Genomic DNA, 17,591 nt, shown 5'->3' with positions numbered 1-17,591 from the left:
CCACTGCCTACCCAGCTGGGCTCTCTCTCAGGGAACTGCTGTTCTGTCCCTCTCTTTACACTGTGACGCTCCCAGTATCATAGTCATCTATGGCTAAGGGTTACACCAGCTGGCACGGAGCCTAAAAGTTAGACATTGAGATGCTAAGTCTAAGTTCCCTTTGTGGATCTAAAGCTTAATGTCGGATTTTTAGTGGCACCTATCAAACAGATTTTATACAGTGGTGGAGCTAAGTGACCCCAGTCAGGATTAGGGCCCTGTTGTGAATGGTACTGTTCAAAGAGAAGGTGGACTTGGACTCAGCCTGCAGCAGAAACAGTGGGGAAAAAACAAAAAACACAAAACAAAACAAATAAAGGGAGTTTCACAATTCCAAAGACAGCCCTTCCTTCCCAGTGCGATAGTGGCCTTGAGAGTAGGGGACAGCAGGTGGGTGTAGCAGCTGAAGACACCAGCAGGATTTCCTGGCCAGCACCCTGTTACACTGCTATATGAAAATGCAAAATAATTTTAAGGTCAGTCAGTGGAAGAGGCAGGATTAGGCCCTACATTAATACTGCTATTGTGAAGTACAGTTCAAGTATTGTAAGTATCCAAACAGTTTTATTTTTATTTATTAGTATTATCATTATCATATTTAGTTAGATCTAATTAACTTGCAGCAGATCTGGGCAAGATGAAATATGATATCACTTGCCCTCTTTGAATATGTCCATACAGCATCTTACATGCATTATACCAGGTTTCAATAACATTATCTAGACGTAAATTATAATTTATATAACAGTAGCCACATGTATTCTAACAGGTTGCTATACAATTACCTATATCTTGTTACACTGATAATGGTCTATGCCTTACATTGCCTTTCATTATCTGTCATACAAATAGCTTCTACAGAGATTTTCAAACTTTAACAGGCTGTACAAAATATAGATTTTTGGAATTGTTTTACTCACTACCAGAATACAGATGTCTCTAGGGAGAAAAATGCACTAACTGTTTACAGAGAACATGGCAAACTGCACAGAACAACTGCAGTATCTTATGTCAGCAAGGAAAGGAGAATGCTGTGTCTTACTGGAACTGCAGGCAGAATTTAGGCACAATAACCATGAGGTAAATACCAAACTTAGATTTTGGCCAGGCAACCATGATCAGCATCCCAACTCTTGTGAAAGATGCCAAAAGATATTCAACCACCATAAGTGCTTAGGAACTTGGGTTGTGCTTCATCCAAAAAGAAGCAGCACAGTGCCTCCTCATAACAGTATAATAGGGATTTGAGGGCTAGGAAGGAAGAGGGCCACCTCTTGAAACCTCACAACCTGCAGCACTAGGGGATCCTCTAGAACTCTCCCATCAAAGTATAATGGCCTACCACAGTGATTCTCAACCCAGGGAGTGGGGTAGTTGATCATGCTAGTCCTTGTGGTGAAAAGGAACACAAAGCAGAGAAGAGAGCAGTGGGGCTGGGAAGACCTGAATGATTTTGAATGCAACTTAAGTGATGCTAAGCCCTGCTCTGGCCCCCTCAACATGGGTTGAAATTCACCCCATGTTAAGAGCTCTTCAGACTCCATTGTTCCCCACAGGGCAGCATTCACAAAGTCTCTTCTAGTTTTTTAAAAGAAAAAGATATGAGCTACAGCAAAGGATTCTCTAGTGCTGCTAACACCATGACACCATGTGTTGATAAGCCTTAATGTTGTCATCTTCACATACTTCACTGCTAAATTCTGAGAGTAGCTTATCTTGGACCACTGCAGATATCGTTAACACTGAGAAGAAGAATACTTTGCCATTCCTAGACACTTCAGCCATAGATTTTAGATGATGTTTCTCAACATCTACAAATGCAGAAGTAAAAACCAGGATTTTTTAAAACCAAACTCTATTCTTCAGATGGACCATTTTGATGAATACTTTACTGTTATAGTGCAGAATCACATCTTTAGTTATATCAAAAAACAATATGCATTGGATTTCATGGATTTTTTAAAAAAAATAATAAATTATATACAAGACACCTTTTATTTCAAATTCTGCACTCTGATCTTAATAGAATGCTCATGCCCAAAGAGTTTGTCTTCCTTACAGACTTGCTGCAATTGATCCAATTTTGAGTTACTTATCTTTCTCTGGCCTAACTTAAGAGAATGTGATCACACTGCACATGTAAAAGAGTAGCTGAGTTCCACACACTTGCTGTAATGCCCTAAGTCCACACTGGCACTGCATTCAATCATGAGAGATACAAACTTTTTTAGAGATCTATTTCATGCAACATACCTCCACAGCCAACTGCGCAGTTCTATGATGGGTTTCATGGGTTATAATGATAGAACTTATCTGCCCTCTCTGAGGATTGTGGGCAGAAATGATACAGCTCAAGAAACCCTTCAGTTCAACTTAACAGGCTCCTGGAAGGATTCAGATACTTTGCTGTCATCTTATGTTGGAAGGTGTGTTTCCTGTTCATCCCAATAACCTAGGCTGTCTCAAAATATGTCTTAAAATATAAAGATTCTTCCCAACTGAGTTATCCAGTGCCACCTCCAACAGATGGCTCTCCTTTGCCCTTACTAATTGGAGCTAAATGCTAAAACACTGCAAAAAAAAAAAAAAAAAAAAAACAGCCCTGCCCCTCCCCCCCTTATGGTTACCGATATAAATACCTTCTGATGACTTGAGTTTGGGATCCTGTGACACTTTCTCAGGCACCCAGAAATATGAGTCACCTTGTTATCTTCCTGCCTCAGTGAGGAAGATACTTGCTGGTGCTAAACTGGGTGACAGCTCCCAGTCACTTCAGACTCTTAGCCACCCCAGACAAACTGGGGGAGAGATAGCTCAGTGGTTTGAGCACTGGCCTGCTAAACCTAGGGTTGTGAGTTCAATCATTGAGGGGGCCACTTAGGGATCCAGGGCAAAAACTTCTTAGTATTCTGCCTGCTCTTACTTGGTCTTGAAGGTAACATTTGGTGCACCCCAGGTCCTGAGCATTTCCTTGGAGTATCCAGCCTCTGGCACAGAAAGTATACACACCAGTATGTTTCATTCAACTAAGAATTCACATTATGTGTAATATTACAGCATTGAGATCTACTTATGACAAAAAAAAGAGGAGTTTATTAACAGAGTTTTAAGTGATACTGAATAAGAACAGTAGAAACAGTACTGATTACAAATGATACAAAAGTATAACAGGCTTCTAAGGTTCCAAGCATAAGTTTAGGAAGCTACAATCCTTTGGCTAAAGTAGTTCGCTCACCCTCAAAGTTGTTCTGTAGAGCTAGCTGATTTTCAGTCAAATCAGGACCCAGATTTTCATGATTCTCTCACATCCTGTCAGGGGGTTCCCTCAGTAAATAGATAAACTGTCTTTTTGCTTCACCTTAGTTTTCCTTAAAACTCACTGTTATGACACCAAACACTAGACAACCCTCTTTGACCTTGGTCTCCCATGCTGAGCTCACATTTCCCTCAAACCCCATCAACCTGTTTACCTGTTGTATTGATATGCAAATGGATTTTCCTTTATGTTGGCTTGTCCTGCTTACTTTACATCAGAGATCTAGGCTGATAGGTAAATCAGCATTCCTTCATCTGGGAAAATCATATTTATTAACCCAGGCTATTTAAACATTTTTTTAATTTATTGTTTACATACAAACAACTTCTTGCATGATACCCATACATACATCTTACAATGGATTACCAATACCAAATAATATTTTATTTGATAGTTTACATTACATTCTTTATAGATAAAGACTATGACAGCAATAGGTTAGGTATAGTGAGTTTATCAGGCCTGATAGGAGTTGCTGTTGTGACAGTGAACCCTTTATCAGTTGGCACTGAGGGGTTCATAGGATCAGATGCATTAACTAATAACTCTAGCTACAGGAAGAAAGCTTCAGGCCCTTTCTCCTGCTGATTCACAAGGCTTGTAGAGAAAATATTAGAGTAAACCAATTGCCAGAGCTGGATTTTATAAGAAAAAATGGGCCAACCAAAAAATGAAATGAAAAAAAAATGAACAGTTATACATCTGCTCTTTCAGCAGCAGAGAAGAAACTGTTTTTTTTGTTTGTTTGTTTTTTAAGAAACCTATAGGTAAATTTCTTCTTTTATCTATGATTACTGAGGGCTTATCTACACTTGAAATGCTGCACCACTACTGCTGTGCCACTGTAGCGCTTCAGTGTAGACACTACCTATGCTGATGGGAGAGCCCCTCTTATTGGCACAGGTAATCCACCTCCCCGAGAGGCGGTAGCTAAGTGAATGGAAGAATTCTTCCCTGGACATTGTGCTGTCTATATTGGAGGTTACGTCAGCTTAACTACGCCAGTCAGGGGTGTGGATTTTTCACACCCTAGCAACATATTTAAGTTGACAATTTTCTAGCATAGACCGGGCCTCACTTAAAGAGAAGTATAGAAGTTTTATATGCTTATCTGGATTTTGGGGAACTGATTCAGATTCTCCTAAAAATATAATGTAAACATGACTTACATATACTTCTGGCTAGATTGTTTTTAACTAACAGTGGTATTTTGGGATTTCAGAAGAGACATCAAAAGAATGACAGCCATATATCAGGCGCAAAACATATTTTGCTGATGTAGGTCAAGATGAGTAAGTTTGTGTAGCTATAATGTCCTGCCAGGAGAATTTATAATGCCAGGCCAGAATTTTGTACATGATTTGCTGGTTGAAGCAAGATTATCCTTAGTAAACAAGGCTGCTGTCTAAAATTGTGTTACTCATGAGTGCCCTCAGAAAATGGCTGCCCCTTGTACTTTGGATATTCTGATACATTTGCCTTTATTTTTGCACTGAAAAAAAAACAACAACAAAAAACCACAATCATCATAAGCCTGACAGTAACAACAACAACAACAAAAATCCACTCATGCACTGCATTCTCTGAGACACCAGAGAGAGAGAAGGATGCTTCCTAGACATGAAAGAAATACAATGAAATGGAAATTTATGAACTAGAGAAATTTCAGGAATGAAATGAGGAATCCTGTGGAAAGGAATTTCAATCTTCAGTCACGTACCAGACTCGTACAATCTTTGAAAAATACCAGTGATGGAATAAGAAGAAATGTTAAGAAGAGTTATGCATTTTAGTTTATCAGTACTAATGTAAACTAATACAAACAACCCATACGTAGAAGCAAATTTTTTTGATGCATGTCTCCCATTAATCCCAGCAGAAAGCCCGTATGCATATATAACATCCTGCGCCCCTGAGTGCGTCATCAGCAGCTGGGATCAAACCTCGACCGCTGAATCTAAAAGCAGAAGCCTCTATTTTCTGAGCAAAAAAGACCCAACTTTCTTAGCCAAGGCTGTAACAGGATTAACTAATACACCTCTACCTCGATATAATGCTGTCCTCGGGAGCCAAAAAATCTTACCACGTTATAGGTGAAACCGCATTATATTGAACTTGCTTTGACTGTGCTGGGCTGTGCAGCTCCACACCCCCCCCCCCCCCCCCGGAACACTGCTTTACCGCATTATATTGGAATTAGTGTTATATCGGATGGCGTTATATCGGGTAGAGGTGTATATGGGGTGTATATTATAATGTTTAAAGGCAGAATTTGGCCTATTTTTCTTTATTTTATTTAGATACCACAGTAAGGTGACACCTTCACCACCACTAACAGTATTAAGGAGAGTCAATCATGGAGCTCGGCATAATTAGGCAGTTCCTATTCTCTAACACCTTGACAGTTTTGTTTATTGTTACTTTCTAGTTTCTATTCATGTGAGATCAGACCCAGAATTTCATTTAGACTTTACATGACCTCACAAGTTCAAAGCAAACTCACCCAGTAGGAGAGAGGGGTTTCACTTCAAACTTGGTCAAGATTCATTCAAAACATTTGCAAATCTTAGAATCTCATTCTACAAACTTGGCCCAATTCAGGTAAGGACACATGAAATCAGATTAGTTTCCTGTAATTTCAGGTTTCATAATGAGAGATTCATGGCTCATCAGCAGCCAGTTTATTTGATTTAGGTTTATTTAGTTAAATGGGTAGGTGGGACAGTTTTCATTGTGGCTTTATTTCAAGTTATTAAATCATATTTAATAGACACAAGGATGACAAATGTGTGTGTGACATTTTGCTACTCACTTGATCATTTTTTTTCCTCCCCATAAAAGGTTAGTTTCCTTGTGTAACAAATTCTTGAATGAGAGATCCTAATTCACCTTCTAACTGCCCACAGCTGTTTGGTTCAGTCTCCTAAATGTTCTGCTTTGAGAAACATTGATTAGCTACTTCTCCCCTTCCCTCACATATTCATAGGTATGGGAAGGGAGGTGGGAGGGAATGACTTAAATCTGGCCAAATTCTCACATTGTATTTCCATAAACTGGAGAAAACTAATACTTTTAGCAAAGTGTTATCACTAAACCTTGATAAAATTCCATCGTTCACAAGATATCGTCAAGCTCACCTCTAATCTTCACAGACTGAAGAAAATGGATGTACAGTATTTGTTTGGCAAAATTTGCTAGAATGCAATTTCACAAAACAAAATGTAGAATATTTATCCAGCTTTAGAGGGTATAAAAATTTAGGCCTCAGTCCTGCAAGAACATACGCTTGCACTTAACTTTAAACATGTAAGTAGTTCCATTTACTTGAGTATGACTAAGTTAAAGTTAAGTACATGTATAAGTGTTTTACGGGATTGGGACCTTGCTGTTTATAGAAGAGAGGGAGGGAGGAAAGAGGTCCTAACCAAAATCTTGGATCTGAATATGCCCAAGGTATACAATTGGTTCTTGACTGCACTCGGCTGCTGGTGAGAGCGATTTTAATTTGAAGAAAATAGAAGTAATGTAAACAGATGTTCAACTCCTGTCTTCTCCCTGTTTGTTCTACTGGATCAGGGAACACAATTCACAAGACTGCCAAGGGATATCTATCAGAGGGGTAGCTGTGTTAATCTGTATCAGCAAAACAATGAGGAATCCTTATGGCACCTTGGAGACTAATAAATTTATTCGGGCATAAGCTTTTGTGGGCTAAAACACACTTCAACAGATGCATGGACTGAAAAGTACAGTAGGCAGGTATATACAGTGGTGAGCTGGAGCCAGTTCCCAGAGGTTCGCAAGAACCAGTTGTTAAATTTAGAAGCCGGTGTAGAACCGGTTGTTAAAGGGGTGGGCGGGTGGGCAAACAACTCTGGTCCCCGGGCCACATCCGGCCTGCCGGACCGTCCTGTCCACCACCTGAGCTCCCAGCTGGGGAGGCAGAGGCTCCCCCAGCCCTTCCCCTGTTCTCCCCCTCCCTCCCCCCCGCTTGCAGAGCCGCAGCGTGCCGAGCTGCCAGCACTCTGGGCAGCTCAGCTCCTGCCACTTTGAGTGGCAAGGTAAGGGGGGGCGGGGGGAACTGCGACCTCCAGCAGGCCGCGCAGCATGAACCGGCATCCCTACATGCTGCCCTGAGCAGCATGATAAGGGACCTGGGCCAGGGCTGGGAGGAGGGGTTGGATAAGGCAGGGACCAGGCAGGGAGCAGTTGTAGGGGGGCGGTCAGGGACCGGGGAAGGTGGAGGTTGGATAGGCATGGAAGTTCTGGGGGTTTGTCGGGGTGCTGGTGGATGGGGTCGGGGCAGTCAGGGGACAGGGAGCGGGGCAAGTTGGGTAGGGGCAGAGGTGAAAGTAAGCGGATACACCCCGGTCTGGCGTACCGGGGAGAGCCAGTGTGCCATACCGGGGTGGCCCGGCTTCCCCAGGGGGCAATTTAAAGGGCCTGAGGCTCCCAGCAGGGGCTGGAGCCCCAGGCCCTTTAAATTGCCACCAGAGGCCCACTGCTGGAGCCCTGGGGTAGGGCTGCGGGGCTCTGAGGGCTATTTAAAAAGTCCAGGGCTCCCGCTGCTTTTACCACCTCGGCCCTTTAAATAGCCGTCAGAGCCCTGCTACTACTCCAGGGCTCCGGTGGCTATTTAAAGGGCTGGGGCAGGTGGTAGAAGCAGGGGAGCTGCGTGCCCTTTAAATAGCCCCTGGAACCCTGGAGTAGTGGGGGACTCCAGGGGCTATTTAAAGGGTCCTTGACTCCAGCTGCTGCTGGTGGCTATTTAAAGGACTGGGGCAGTTGAAGTAGGGGAGCCCTGGCCCTTTAAATACCCTCCCGGAGCCCCAGGCTGCTGCTACCCTGGTGGGGGGGGGAGATACTTGCGGGTTCTGAGGGGGGCAATCGGAGGCAGGACGGGTGCAGGGGGGGGAGAAGACAAGTTCGTGGGGCTTGTACTCACCGCATGGTTCCCTACCGGGTCTTCAGTGGCACTTCAGTGGCGGGTCCTTCACTCGCTCCGGGTTAAGGACCTGCCACCGAAAACCCAGAGTGAGTGGACCCAGTAGGGAACCGGTTCTTAGGATTTTGGGAGCTCATCGCAGGGTATGTATATTAGAGCATATGAAAAGATGGGAGTTGCCTTATCAAGTGGGGGGGTCAGTGCTAATGAGGGCAATTCAATCAAGCTGTAAGTGGGCTATTCTCAACAGTTGACAAGAAGAGGTGAATATCAACAGAGGGAAAATTACTTTTTGTAGTGACCCGGCTACTCCCAGTCTTTGAGGCCTAATTTGATGGTGTCAAGTTTGCAAATTAATTCCAGTTCTGCAGTTTCTCATTGAAATTAGGCCTCAATAAAGACTGGGAGTGGCTGGGTCACAACAAAAAGTAATTTTCCCTCTATTGATACTCACACCTTCTTGTCAACTGTTTGGGAGTAGGCCACTTCCACCTTGATTGAATTGGCTTCGTTAGCACTGACCCCTCACCTGATAAGGCAACTCCCATCTTTTCATGTGCTGTTATTTTTTATATATATAAAAACATCACACACACCTGCCTACTGTATTTTTCACTCCATGCATCTGATGAAGTGGGTTTTAGCTCACGAAAGCTTATGCCCAAATAAATATGTTAGTCTCTATGGTGCCACAAGGATTCCTTGTTGTTTTTAAGGGATATCTAGTTACCAATCAACTACATCTATCGAATACCAGGAAAGTGAACTGAAAAAAAGAGGTGCTGAAAAATCATGATGCAAAAATATTTCAAGGAATGTTTAGTTGTATAACTTTGAAAAGACAGATAATAAAATAGCTACTCATGGGAATTGTACAGTTTAGGGTTCCTGCAGTGATGGTTTCAGCAGTTTCCATCTAAGTATTGTGATAGACCCAGGCCAGTTGGGTACAGCAGAATAGCAGAAGGCAGATATACTGACCACTGTATTAACAGTTTTCTGTTCCCTAACTGACCAGAGCAGGGGCTGCTCCAGGCTAATGAGAACACCTGACTCCAATTAACCGGCAAAGAGTCAGGTGAGGCCATTAAGCTAATGTGACCACCTGACTCTAATTAAGGCCCTGCTGATACTATAAAAAGGGCTCATTCCAGTCAGGCAGAGGAGAGCCAGGGGAGAGGAAGTGTGGCTGAAGGAGTGGTTAATGAAGACACCCTCAAGTTATTGATAAAGGAGCCCTAAGGTAAGGGAGAAGCAGGAGAGCTGTGGGGAAGTGGCCCAGGGAAATGTAGCAACTCTGGCTTTGAAAGGTTGGCTGCTAACAGCTGCTACCATTAGGGTCCTTGGCCAGAACCCGGAGTAGAGGGTAGGCCCGGGTTCCCCCAACCCACCACTATAGGAACATCTCCTGGGAGGGGAAGTCAGGCCTCTGTCAGGACAGGAGGCTAAACTGTTCTAAAACAAGCCCTAGGGACAACAGAGACTGTGGGAATTCTCTCACCAACCTCCTTGCTGGCTTATGATGAAAAGGGCTCAGTAGACTGTAACCCTGGCCCTAGAGAGGGAAGGGCTACACGGAGGGTCACAGAGAGCCACTGAAGCTAGCATATACTGCCTAGAAGCGCAGGACCCACAGGGACAAGGTTAGAGCTCTGCCACAGTACGTATTCTTATGCCTATCTTATTTAGTGACTTTTTTTTATTTCTGTAAAATTGTCAGTAAATAGTCTTCACTTTGTACCCATCTAAACTGGGTCTTTGGGGAGGTTAAGCGAAGGGTAGGTAGCAGCTTGGGTAGCCGAAGTCTTCTACAAATAGTGACCCCAAAAGATAGTCACATGCTATTGTGGGCACAAGGATAGTGATACACTCTGGAGTTCTTTTCATTACCACGGTCCCTGACAGTTACTTTTCAACCATAAAGTGCCTTCAATCAAGGGAATTCAAAGTGCTTTAGAAACACTGGTGAATTAAGACATGACCCCCACTGATATGTAGGTGTTGGAATGGCAAAAGGTGGATGGATAAAATTCCATGGAGTTAAAGATGCCATGTATATTTTGTAAATAAGCAAGTTACATTAAGAAAATATTTGACTCGGTTACCAGTTTCTGCACCAATAGGGAAACTGTCAAGACACCCAAATCCGCTACCACTCAGTAAAGGTGCAATAATATTTTATATACTGGGCTAACTGAGGCACAGAGACATTAAGTGACTTCCCAGGCTTACCAAAGAAATCAATGGCAGAGCCAGGAAAAGAACTCACATCTTGGGTGTCTCAGCTTGTCTACAGGTATAGCCCTGTTGCAGCACTATCTACACAGCTCTCCCATCGATGTTAGGTACTCCACAGCCTTGTAGCACTGTCTACACCAGGGCTTAGGTCAGTATAACTACATCACTCAGGGGTGTAGATTTTCCACACCCCTGAATTATGTAGTTATAGTGACAACTTGGTAGTGTTGAAAGCTCAGAATTAAAGCTTGGTCTACAAGTCCAAACATCCTGTTGTATCTTTCAAAGAATTAAAAAGACTTTAGTCTACAGTGTACTCCATCTGGAAACTTTCACAGCACTAATTAACACATTAAAAAAGAAAATTGCAGAGGATAGATTTTCCACATTAAAACTAATTGGCACCATCACTGAAGAGTCAACACTCCTAAAATGGTCAATTTTGCAAACAAATGCCAAAGTGCATATCTGCAACTCTGTAAACTCAATTAATTGCCTTAGTTGGTGTAGAGGCCAGGCATATTTTTATGCATATTTTTATTTCTGCTCCTTTAAACTTTTCAATAGAGCTAGAGGGTCAAATACACATATGTATTGGAGAAAAAACAAACAAAATATTGAAAGCTACATATTGGGGGGGAAAAATAGTAACCATGCTATATTGGTGCAAGTTCTGTGCCACTACACTGTATTAACTTCACTGACGTGTCTAGCATAAATTAGCAGAATTTAACACATTAATTCTACCTAGTATGTTTTCTGGATGAAAATTTTCACTTTGTTGGAAATGTTAAGCTGAAGCTAGCAGGGAGCTGAGCTTTACTGCAAATTGATCTTTCAAATCTTCTTCTGTAGTAAATTATTTCCCATTTGCAAACAAACTGTATTCAATCATATTTTTTACTAGCAGTTTACACTTGTAACTATTTTTTTCCTTCAAACTGCTGTTTCCAGATAGCACTTTTATACATATTTGCATAATGAAAACAAATACTGCTGCCTATCTATTCCCCGTTATAATCTACCACTACCCATAAATCAGTATGTCCTTTATTCTCAATGAAAGGGTAGTGCAGTTATATTTTCTATTTAAAAAAAAAATACAAATACTACAAATGTGGAGAGGTAACATTTTGTCACGTGCTCTTATGCAGCTTCCTTTCCTAATATTTCTTCTCTCCTTTACCAGAAGCAAGCTGGATCTAGCACTGCCTGCTTCATGCTGAAGTCCAATCCTGCAACTCTTGCTAACATGAGAAGTTCTCACTTTCAGGATTACTCTCATGAATAAAGGATGTAGAATTAGACCCTTAATCTTCCTTTTGACGTAACCAGATACATTTTTAAAATGATGAAAATCAATGTATAGGTTAAATTTTCTTGTCAGTTATACTAGTGATGCCAATGCGATTGCACTGACACGAGTGAGAAGAATTTGAAGATTACATGCAAATACTGGGCAATGAAGTGTGAATGTGCATGATCAAGCCAGACAGCTATGCACAGCATGAGATGGGTATGATTATTTTAGCACCACAAAAACTCTGGGAAGGAAGGATGGGAGCTTTCATTGAAACTGGCTAAGAGTGAAGGACTATGCTAACCAGCTCTAGACTAGTTGGGCTTTGGAAAGGTTTGTTCTCCAAGTCCTTATTACTGAAGCACAGTAAATACAATGTCCATTAGCTCTGTGAACTAGGTTTTTTTTCACCCAGTACAATTGTGATGCTCTCCTCAGGACAACCAGAACCATAAGCCGCCATGTAACCCCTCTGCCTCAGCGAGGAAGAGTTTTGCTTAAACTGAGTGTCAGCTGCTTGCCACACCAGTCGTTCCTCCTTTATACCCAATCCTCCTCACCAGCAACTCCACAAGTCTCTGCCAGTCTAAATCTTGCCTTGGAGGTAACAACCAGTGATTCCCCAGAGAGTGTCTATACCCTCTCACTGGATACTCTCAGAAATTATAAAGTTTGCTGTCTCCAAAGAGACAGTGCACACTCCAGCCTGTTAGGTTCACTAAGGACTCACTCTTTACTTCAGTGTAATGGCACTGAGATACTTTATAGTAAAACTAAGAATAAATTTATTAATAAAAAGCAGAGATTTAAGTGATACCAAGCAAGGATAAAGGAGATAGAAAAGGGTTACAGACAAAACAAAACCAACATCCTTTCTAGTGCCTACAATTTAATTCTAACAAGCTATATCATTGCCCAGCATCCACATATCAAGCTAACCAACATCTCCAGCCCTTCCTGATAGGAGGATCCAATGTTCTCAGAATCAGAAGGTGTTGTCCTCAAGAGCCAGGAAGACTTTCTGGGAGTACTGACTCTGTCCCCGGGTGTGCTCACTACATTATTTCCTCCATTGCTTGTTAGCGTGATTGCTTTGTTTACACGATATGTAAATATACTTTCATAGCCATCGGTTTGTAATCAAACTGATCACACAGATAAATCCACAGTCCTTTGTCTATGGCAGGCTTGCCTTATGCACTGCTTCCTGAACACATTTTAGGAACATATTCCCAGCACACACAGACAAGCCGTACATAACCACACAGTGCTATTCCTAATCAGCATGTCACCAATTTTATATGATCTTTTACTCAATACACTTTGATAGTATGATAATATTGTATACAATCACTTGATTCAGTTGCATATTTTGGGGTTCAGACCCCCTGTTCTCCACAGGGGTGTCTGGACCCTGATTGTCATGAAAACCTGATAGGACATGATCAAACTTCAGCAACTCCAGTGTTTTGTGTTAAGTGTTCTTGTAATTATTGTTTTATTGCATATTAACAAAGGAAACCATGTTTCACCTTCAGTTTAATCTTTCTTCCCTGGGAAGCTTCTCTCTGCTGATGAGAGAACTGACTGACAATTGATCCTAGTACTACAGTTCAAGGGCAAGTCAATTACTGCTAATGTAACAAATCATCATAGTTTGACAATCAGGAGTCACAAGTAAGACACAGACTCAAATCATAATACAAATAGGCTGGTGAAAATTTTCATACCTGACAAACAAGGCAAAGAGAACAGAAGTAACAGTAGCTCAAAGTCAAGTTTCAAGTGCTCACGTTTTGCTATCTGCATTGAGCATTATCATCAGAATTAGGCATGTGAGCTCTATTTCTATTGTTGGTGTTAGCTGGGTGCTGGAATGGGTAAAGTTATGTTAACCTGGAAGCCATTAGTAACCATCCTCTTTGTTGAGACTGTTCTGGTAGGTTCACAGTTGGTTCCTTTAAAGCATCTATCTTGGGTAATTTACATGGAACTCATTGTCATAGCATGAGTGCCTGACAATCTTTAATATACCGATTGGAGCTGGGGAGGAACCGGATTTTCCCTCATGGGAAATTCCATTTTTGAGGGGGAAGGTTCATTCTAAAATGGAACAAAGCCAAAATATTTTAAAATTTCATGTTAAACCATTTTTTTGGGGAGGGGGGAGAGAATGTTTCAGATCGATCAACATATTTTGTTTCAAGAAAATCAAAATGTTTCATTCTGACTTTCAGTTTTTAAAATTTTTATATAAAACAAAACATTAAGCATTGAAACAAAATTTCATTTCAAAATGGAAAAATTGAAACTTTCCATTCTGGAAAAATTGAGTTTGGAATAAAACCACATCAGCATGCACTGTTTTGTTTCCCCATTCCATCTCCCAAAATGCAATTTTGTCAAAGTGTCCACTAAATGTTTTTGATTAATTTCCTGATATAAAAACATTCCCCCCAGAAAATTTCTGACCAGCACTAGAATTTAGCCTCACAAAACCCCTCTGAAGTAGAGAAGTACTAGATAGGGAATTGAGGCACATAGGGACTACGTGACTTGCTCAAAGTCACGGGGACAACAAGGAATTGAACCTGGGTCTCCCAAGTCCCAATCTAGCACGATAAACACTGGATCATCCCTCCTCACTGCATTTAGTAGGCTGCATGGATTGTATCTTCCTGTTCAGCCTTTCCACTTAAGGAACCCATAAAAATACCTGGAGATTTAAAATACACTCTTATCCAGTGCAATATTGTAATAATAAAAAAGACTGAACATCAAACAAATGAGAATTTTTTAATTTAATTTCATAGTGAAGTAGTCAAGTGATTAAAAATTACATCTTTTTTTTTGGCTTGATGCCATTTAACATGGTGTTGGGTGAATGTGTCCCCATGGAACTGAATGTATACTATTATTATTGGGGGGAGGGATAGCTCAGTGGTTTGACCATTAGCCTGCTAAACCCAGGGTTGTGAGTTCAATCCTTGAGGGGGCCACTTAGGGATCTGGGGCAAAATCAGTACTTGGTCCTGCCAGTAAAGGCAGGGGCTGGACTCAATGACCTTTCAAGGTCCCTTTCAGTTCCAGGAGATAGGATATCTCCATTAATTTTTAATTTCCCCAAAGCAATAGTCATTCCTATTCTTTACCATTAAGATGAACTGATTTTCCAGAAGTTACACGAATAAAGTGTTCATTCTCAGTTAATGGCTCTTAAGGAAGGTCTGCAGGATTGAATGCCGTGCGCTTTGCTAGTAAAATTGAACCTCCGAGAGCCCATGGATCAAATTCTATCCATTTAGAAGCTGGCCCTACAGGGCCAGAGAACATAACAAGATCTTAGAACTTAACAGACCCAGGAAGCAGAACTTTTTAATACAGAAAAACAATTTACCTGGGTCTTCTATAGCTAAATTCTTCGTTAACCACTGAACAATGTCTGAACCTAAGAGGAAAAAAAAAATGTTTAGTTTAGTAAGCTTGTACTTTCTATATTCTTCAGTCACAGCTCCATGATACCATAAATGTCCATATAACATATAAAAAGGAACTAATGTTGAGTTTCTCCAGAATCAACTGGACCATTTTATTTTTATAGAACACCCCACAGTTTCAACAAAAGAGACGCATTATGCAAACTATTCTTTTTTCCAGATCAGGAATACTGATGCACAATTTCATAGTGCAAGAAGCATGTTACTTATCTGACAGTCTACATTTTAAAAAGAATAATAAGTGTAAATTTTCAGGGACAAACAAGCAAACATTGTATTACATTCTTGTATTCATGTGTAAAAACAAACAAAACCCTTTATCAAACAAGACTTCAAAAGGGTTAATGCAGCACACATTGTAACTGTGCAGTGCGCGCACACACACACACACACACAACAGCTCAAGTCTGTATTCTTTGTTTTAGGCCATTTTCAAAATCTCTATTTAAAGATGTTACTGAAAACCTAACTCTTTGATTTAATATGTGCTAATAGCGGCTCCATCCAGGAACCTCTCACTTAATCTCTAATCTTTCCATTTTCACTGTAGCGGACCTCTTCTGGTCCTCTATCTTTAATCACCACTTCTATTCTGACACTCCCAACTCTCTCTCTCTTCCCCTCACAGACACATATTGTTGGGCTGATCACGTCCCACCAGCAACTCAAATTCTGAGCAACGTCCCAGTAATATCTCAAGCTATCTTTAAAAACTAAATTTCTTCACCTATTTTTCGTATATCTAGTTGTTTAAGATCCTGTCACTTCTTCCTATTTTATATGACCCAGGCCCACCTTTTTTTTTTCCCTTATCCCCACTTTGCAGCACAATTCATCATTTCTCACCATGCGAAGGATAACCTTCACCTCTCCAGGCTGGAGTTGCTAGAGTCCTCTTTCTTTCCCACCATTCCAATCTTTCTATCCCTTTGATTGCTTCCTTTTCCAAATTTATGTTCCTGTCCTTATTTTCAAGGTCCTACATAAATGTACCCAACCTACATCTCTGCTTTCATATTCCCCTACTCATATTCCCCCCTTTTTCATTCCCTCTCTTCTCCTGCTGCTCTGGGCTTTGCACCTTCATTCCTGCAGTGTGCTATGCTAAAGCCTTCTGCACACAGCATTACCTGAACTATTCCCAGTCTTGTTTGTCACAATGTAAGCTATCCAGTGGGAATTGGCCCATTATAAACGCATTTGGCTGTTTAGCTTAAACAAGGGACAGGGTGATTCTCTGAACAACAACAAAGGATACTGACAAACAAAAATATTTTAAAATAGCAAAAATCAATTTTAAGAAGAAAATCTTTTAAAAACAACACCACATTTATGTGCATTTCCTGTCTATTCCATGAAGGTTGCTCATGTTACTGTTTCAGTCAAGTGGAGGTACCCAAGATATAATGGGAAGACATAATAAATTGTGTCCTTATCAAACCAGCTTGTAAAGGAGCCACCCACGTCACAGCAGAAGTAACACCATTCTTTTTAAAATCTTAGGTTAAGGGCAGGAAGCAGATGTAAGACTCCAGATTTACACAAACATTACATAAATCAAAGTAATATTAGAGCAGGGAAAGGACAGTAAGAAAACAATAGTAGGAGATAGTATGGGTTGCTTCTGGCGTTATCCACATAATCTAGCTAGAGGTACAGCAATAAATCTGCAGAAAAAATCCTAAGCCCCACCAACTCCCCAAGAGCTAGTCTCCCAAGCATTTATTAGTGTTAATTGGTAGTAGACTGCAGCAGTTCTCATCCTTTATCATGATTTGGAGCATTTCTTAAGGTCAAAATCCTCCCATGGACCCTAGATATTGACTACTAGTGTCCCAATACAGATGCAACACTTTCCTTTCAGAAACTACTAAAGAGTTTGTTTACAACAGAAAGCGATATCAGGGCAGTATTAAACAGACAAGAGGAAATTAGATTCTTTCATGTGAGAGGTACAGTTCTATGGTCACATTCACATTGTGTGTCTATGCTGTTCATTTCCTCTCCCTGGATAGGAGAATTGACAATTAATATAAAACCTCCCTTTATTGCCTGCGGTTCCTCCTCCAGCATCCTCCCATTATTTTGCATTTTACCTCTCTACACCTATGTTTTCATCCCCTTTTGATGGATGTCTCCACATTTGATCACTGTTGATTTACGTCAAACCTCCAAAAGCATCTAGGAAACAACAGTTCTGCATGCTTAGTCATACTTTTCTTTTTGATTGGTCGAAAAAGTCTCTGGAGCTGTAAA

General features: G+C 41.1%; 1 protein-coding gene across 1 annotated transcript in view; it reads right to left on the bottom strand.

Moving 5' to 3' along the window:
- The window catches only part of RGS7 (regulator of G protein signaling 7), a 417,353-nt gene that overhangs the window by 123,722 nt on the left and 276,040 nt on the right, over positions 1-17,591 (bottom strand). Inside the window, exon 4 of the mRNA XM_034765031.1 lies at positions 15,236-15,286. Coding sequence (XP_034620922.1) covers positions 15,236-15,286 — 51 coding nt within the window. The remainder of the gene's footprint in view (positions 1-15,235; positions 15,287-17,591) is intronic.

Source organism: Trachemys scripta, chromosome 3 (assembly GCF_013100865.1).
Source record: "Trachemys scripta elegans isolate TJP31775 chromosome 3, CAS_Tse_1.0, whole genome shotgun sequence".
Classification (NCBI taxonomy): Eukaryota; Metazoa; Chordata; order Testudines; family Emydidae; genus Trachemys; species Trachemys scripta.
This window is presented reverse-complemented; position numbering and strand designations above follow the sequence as displayed.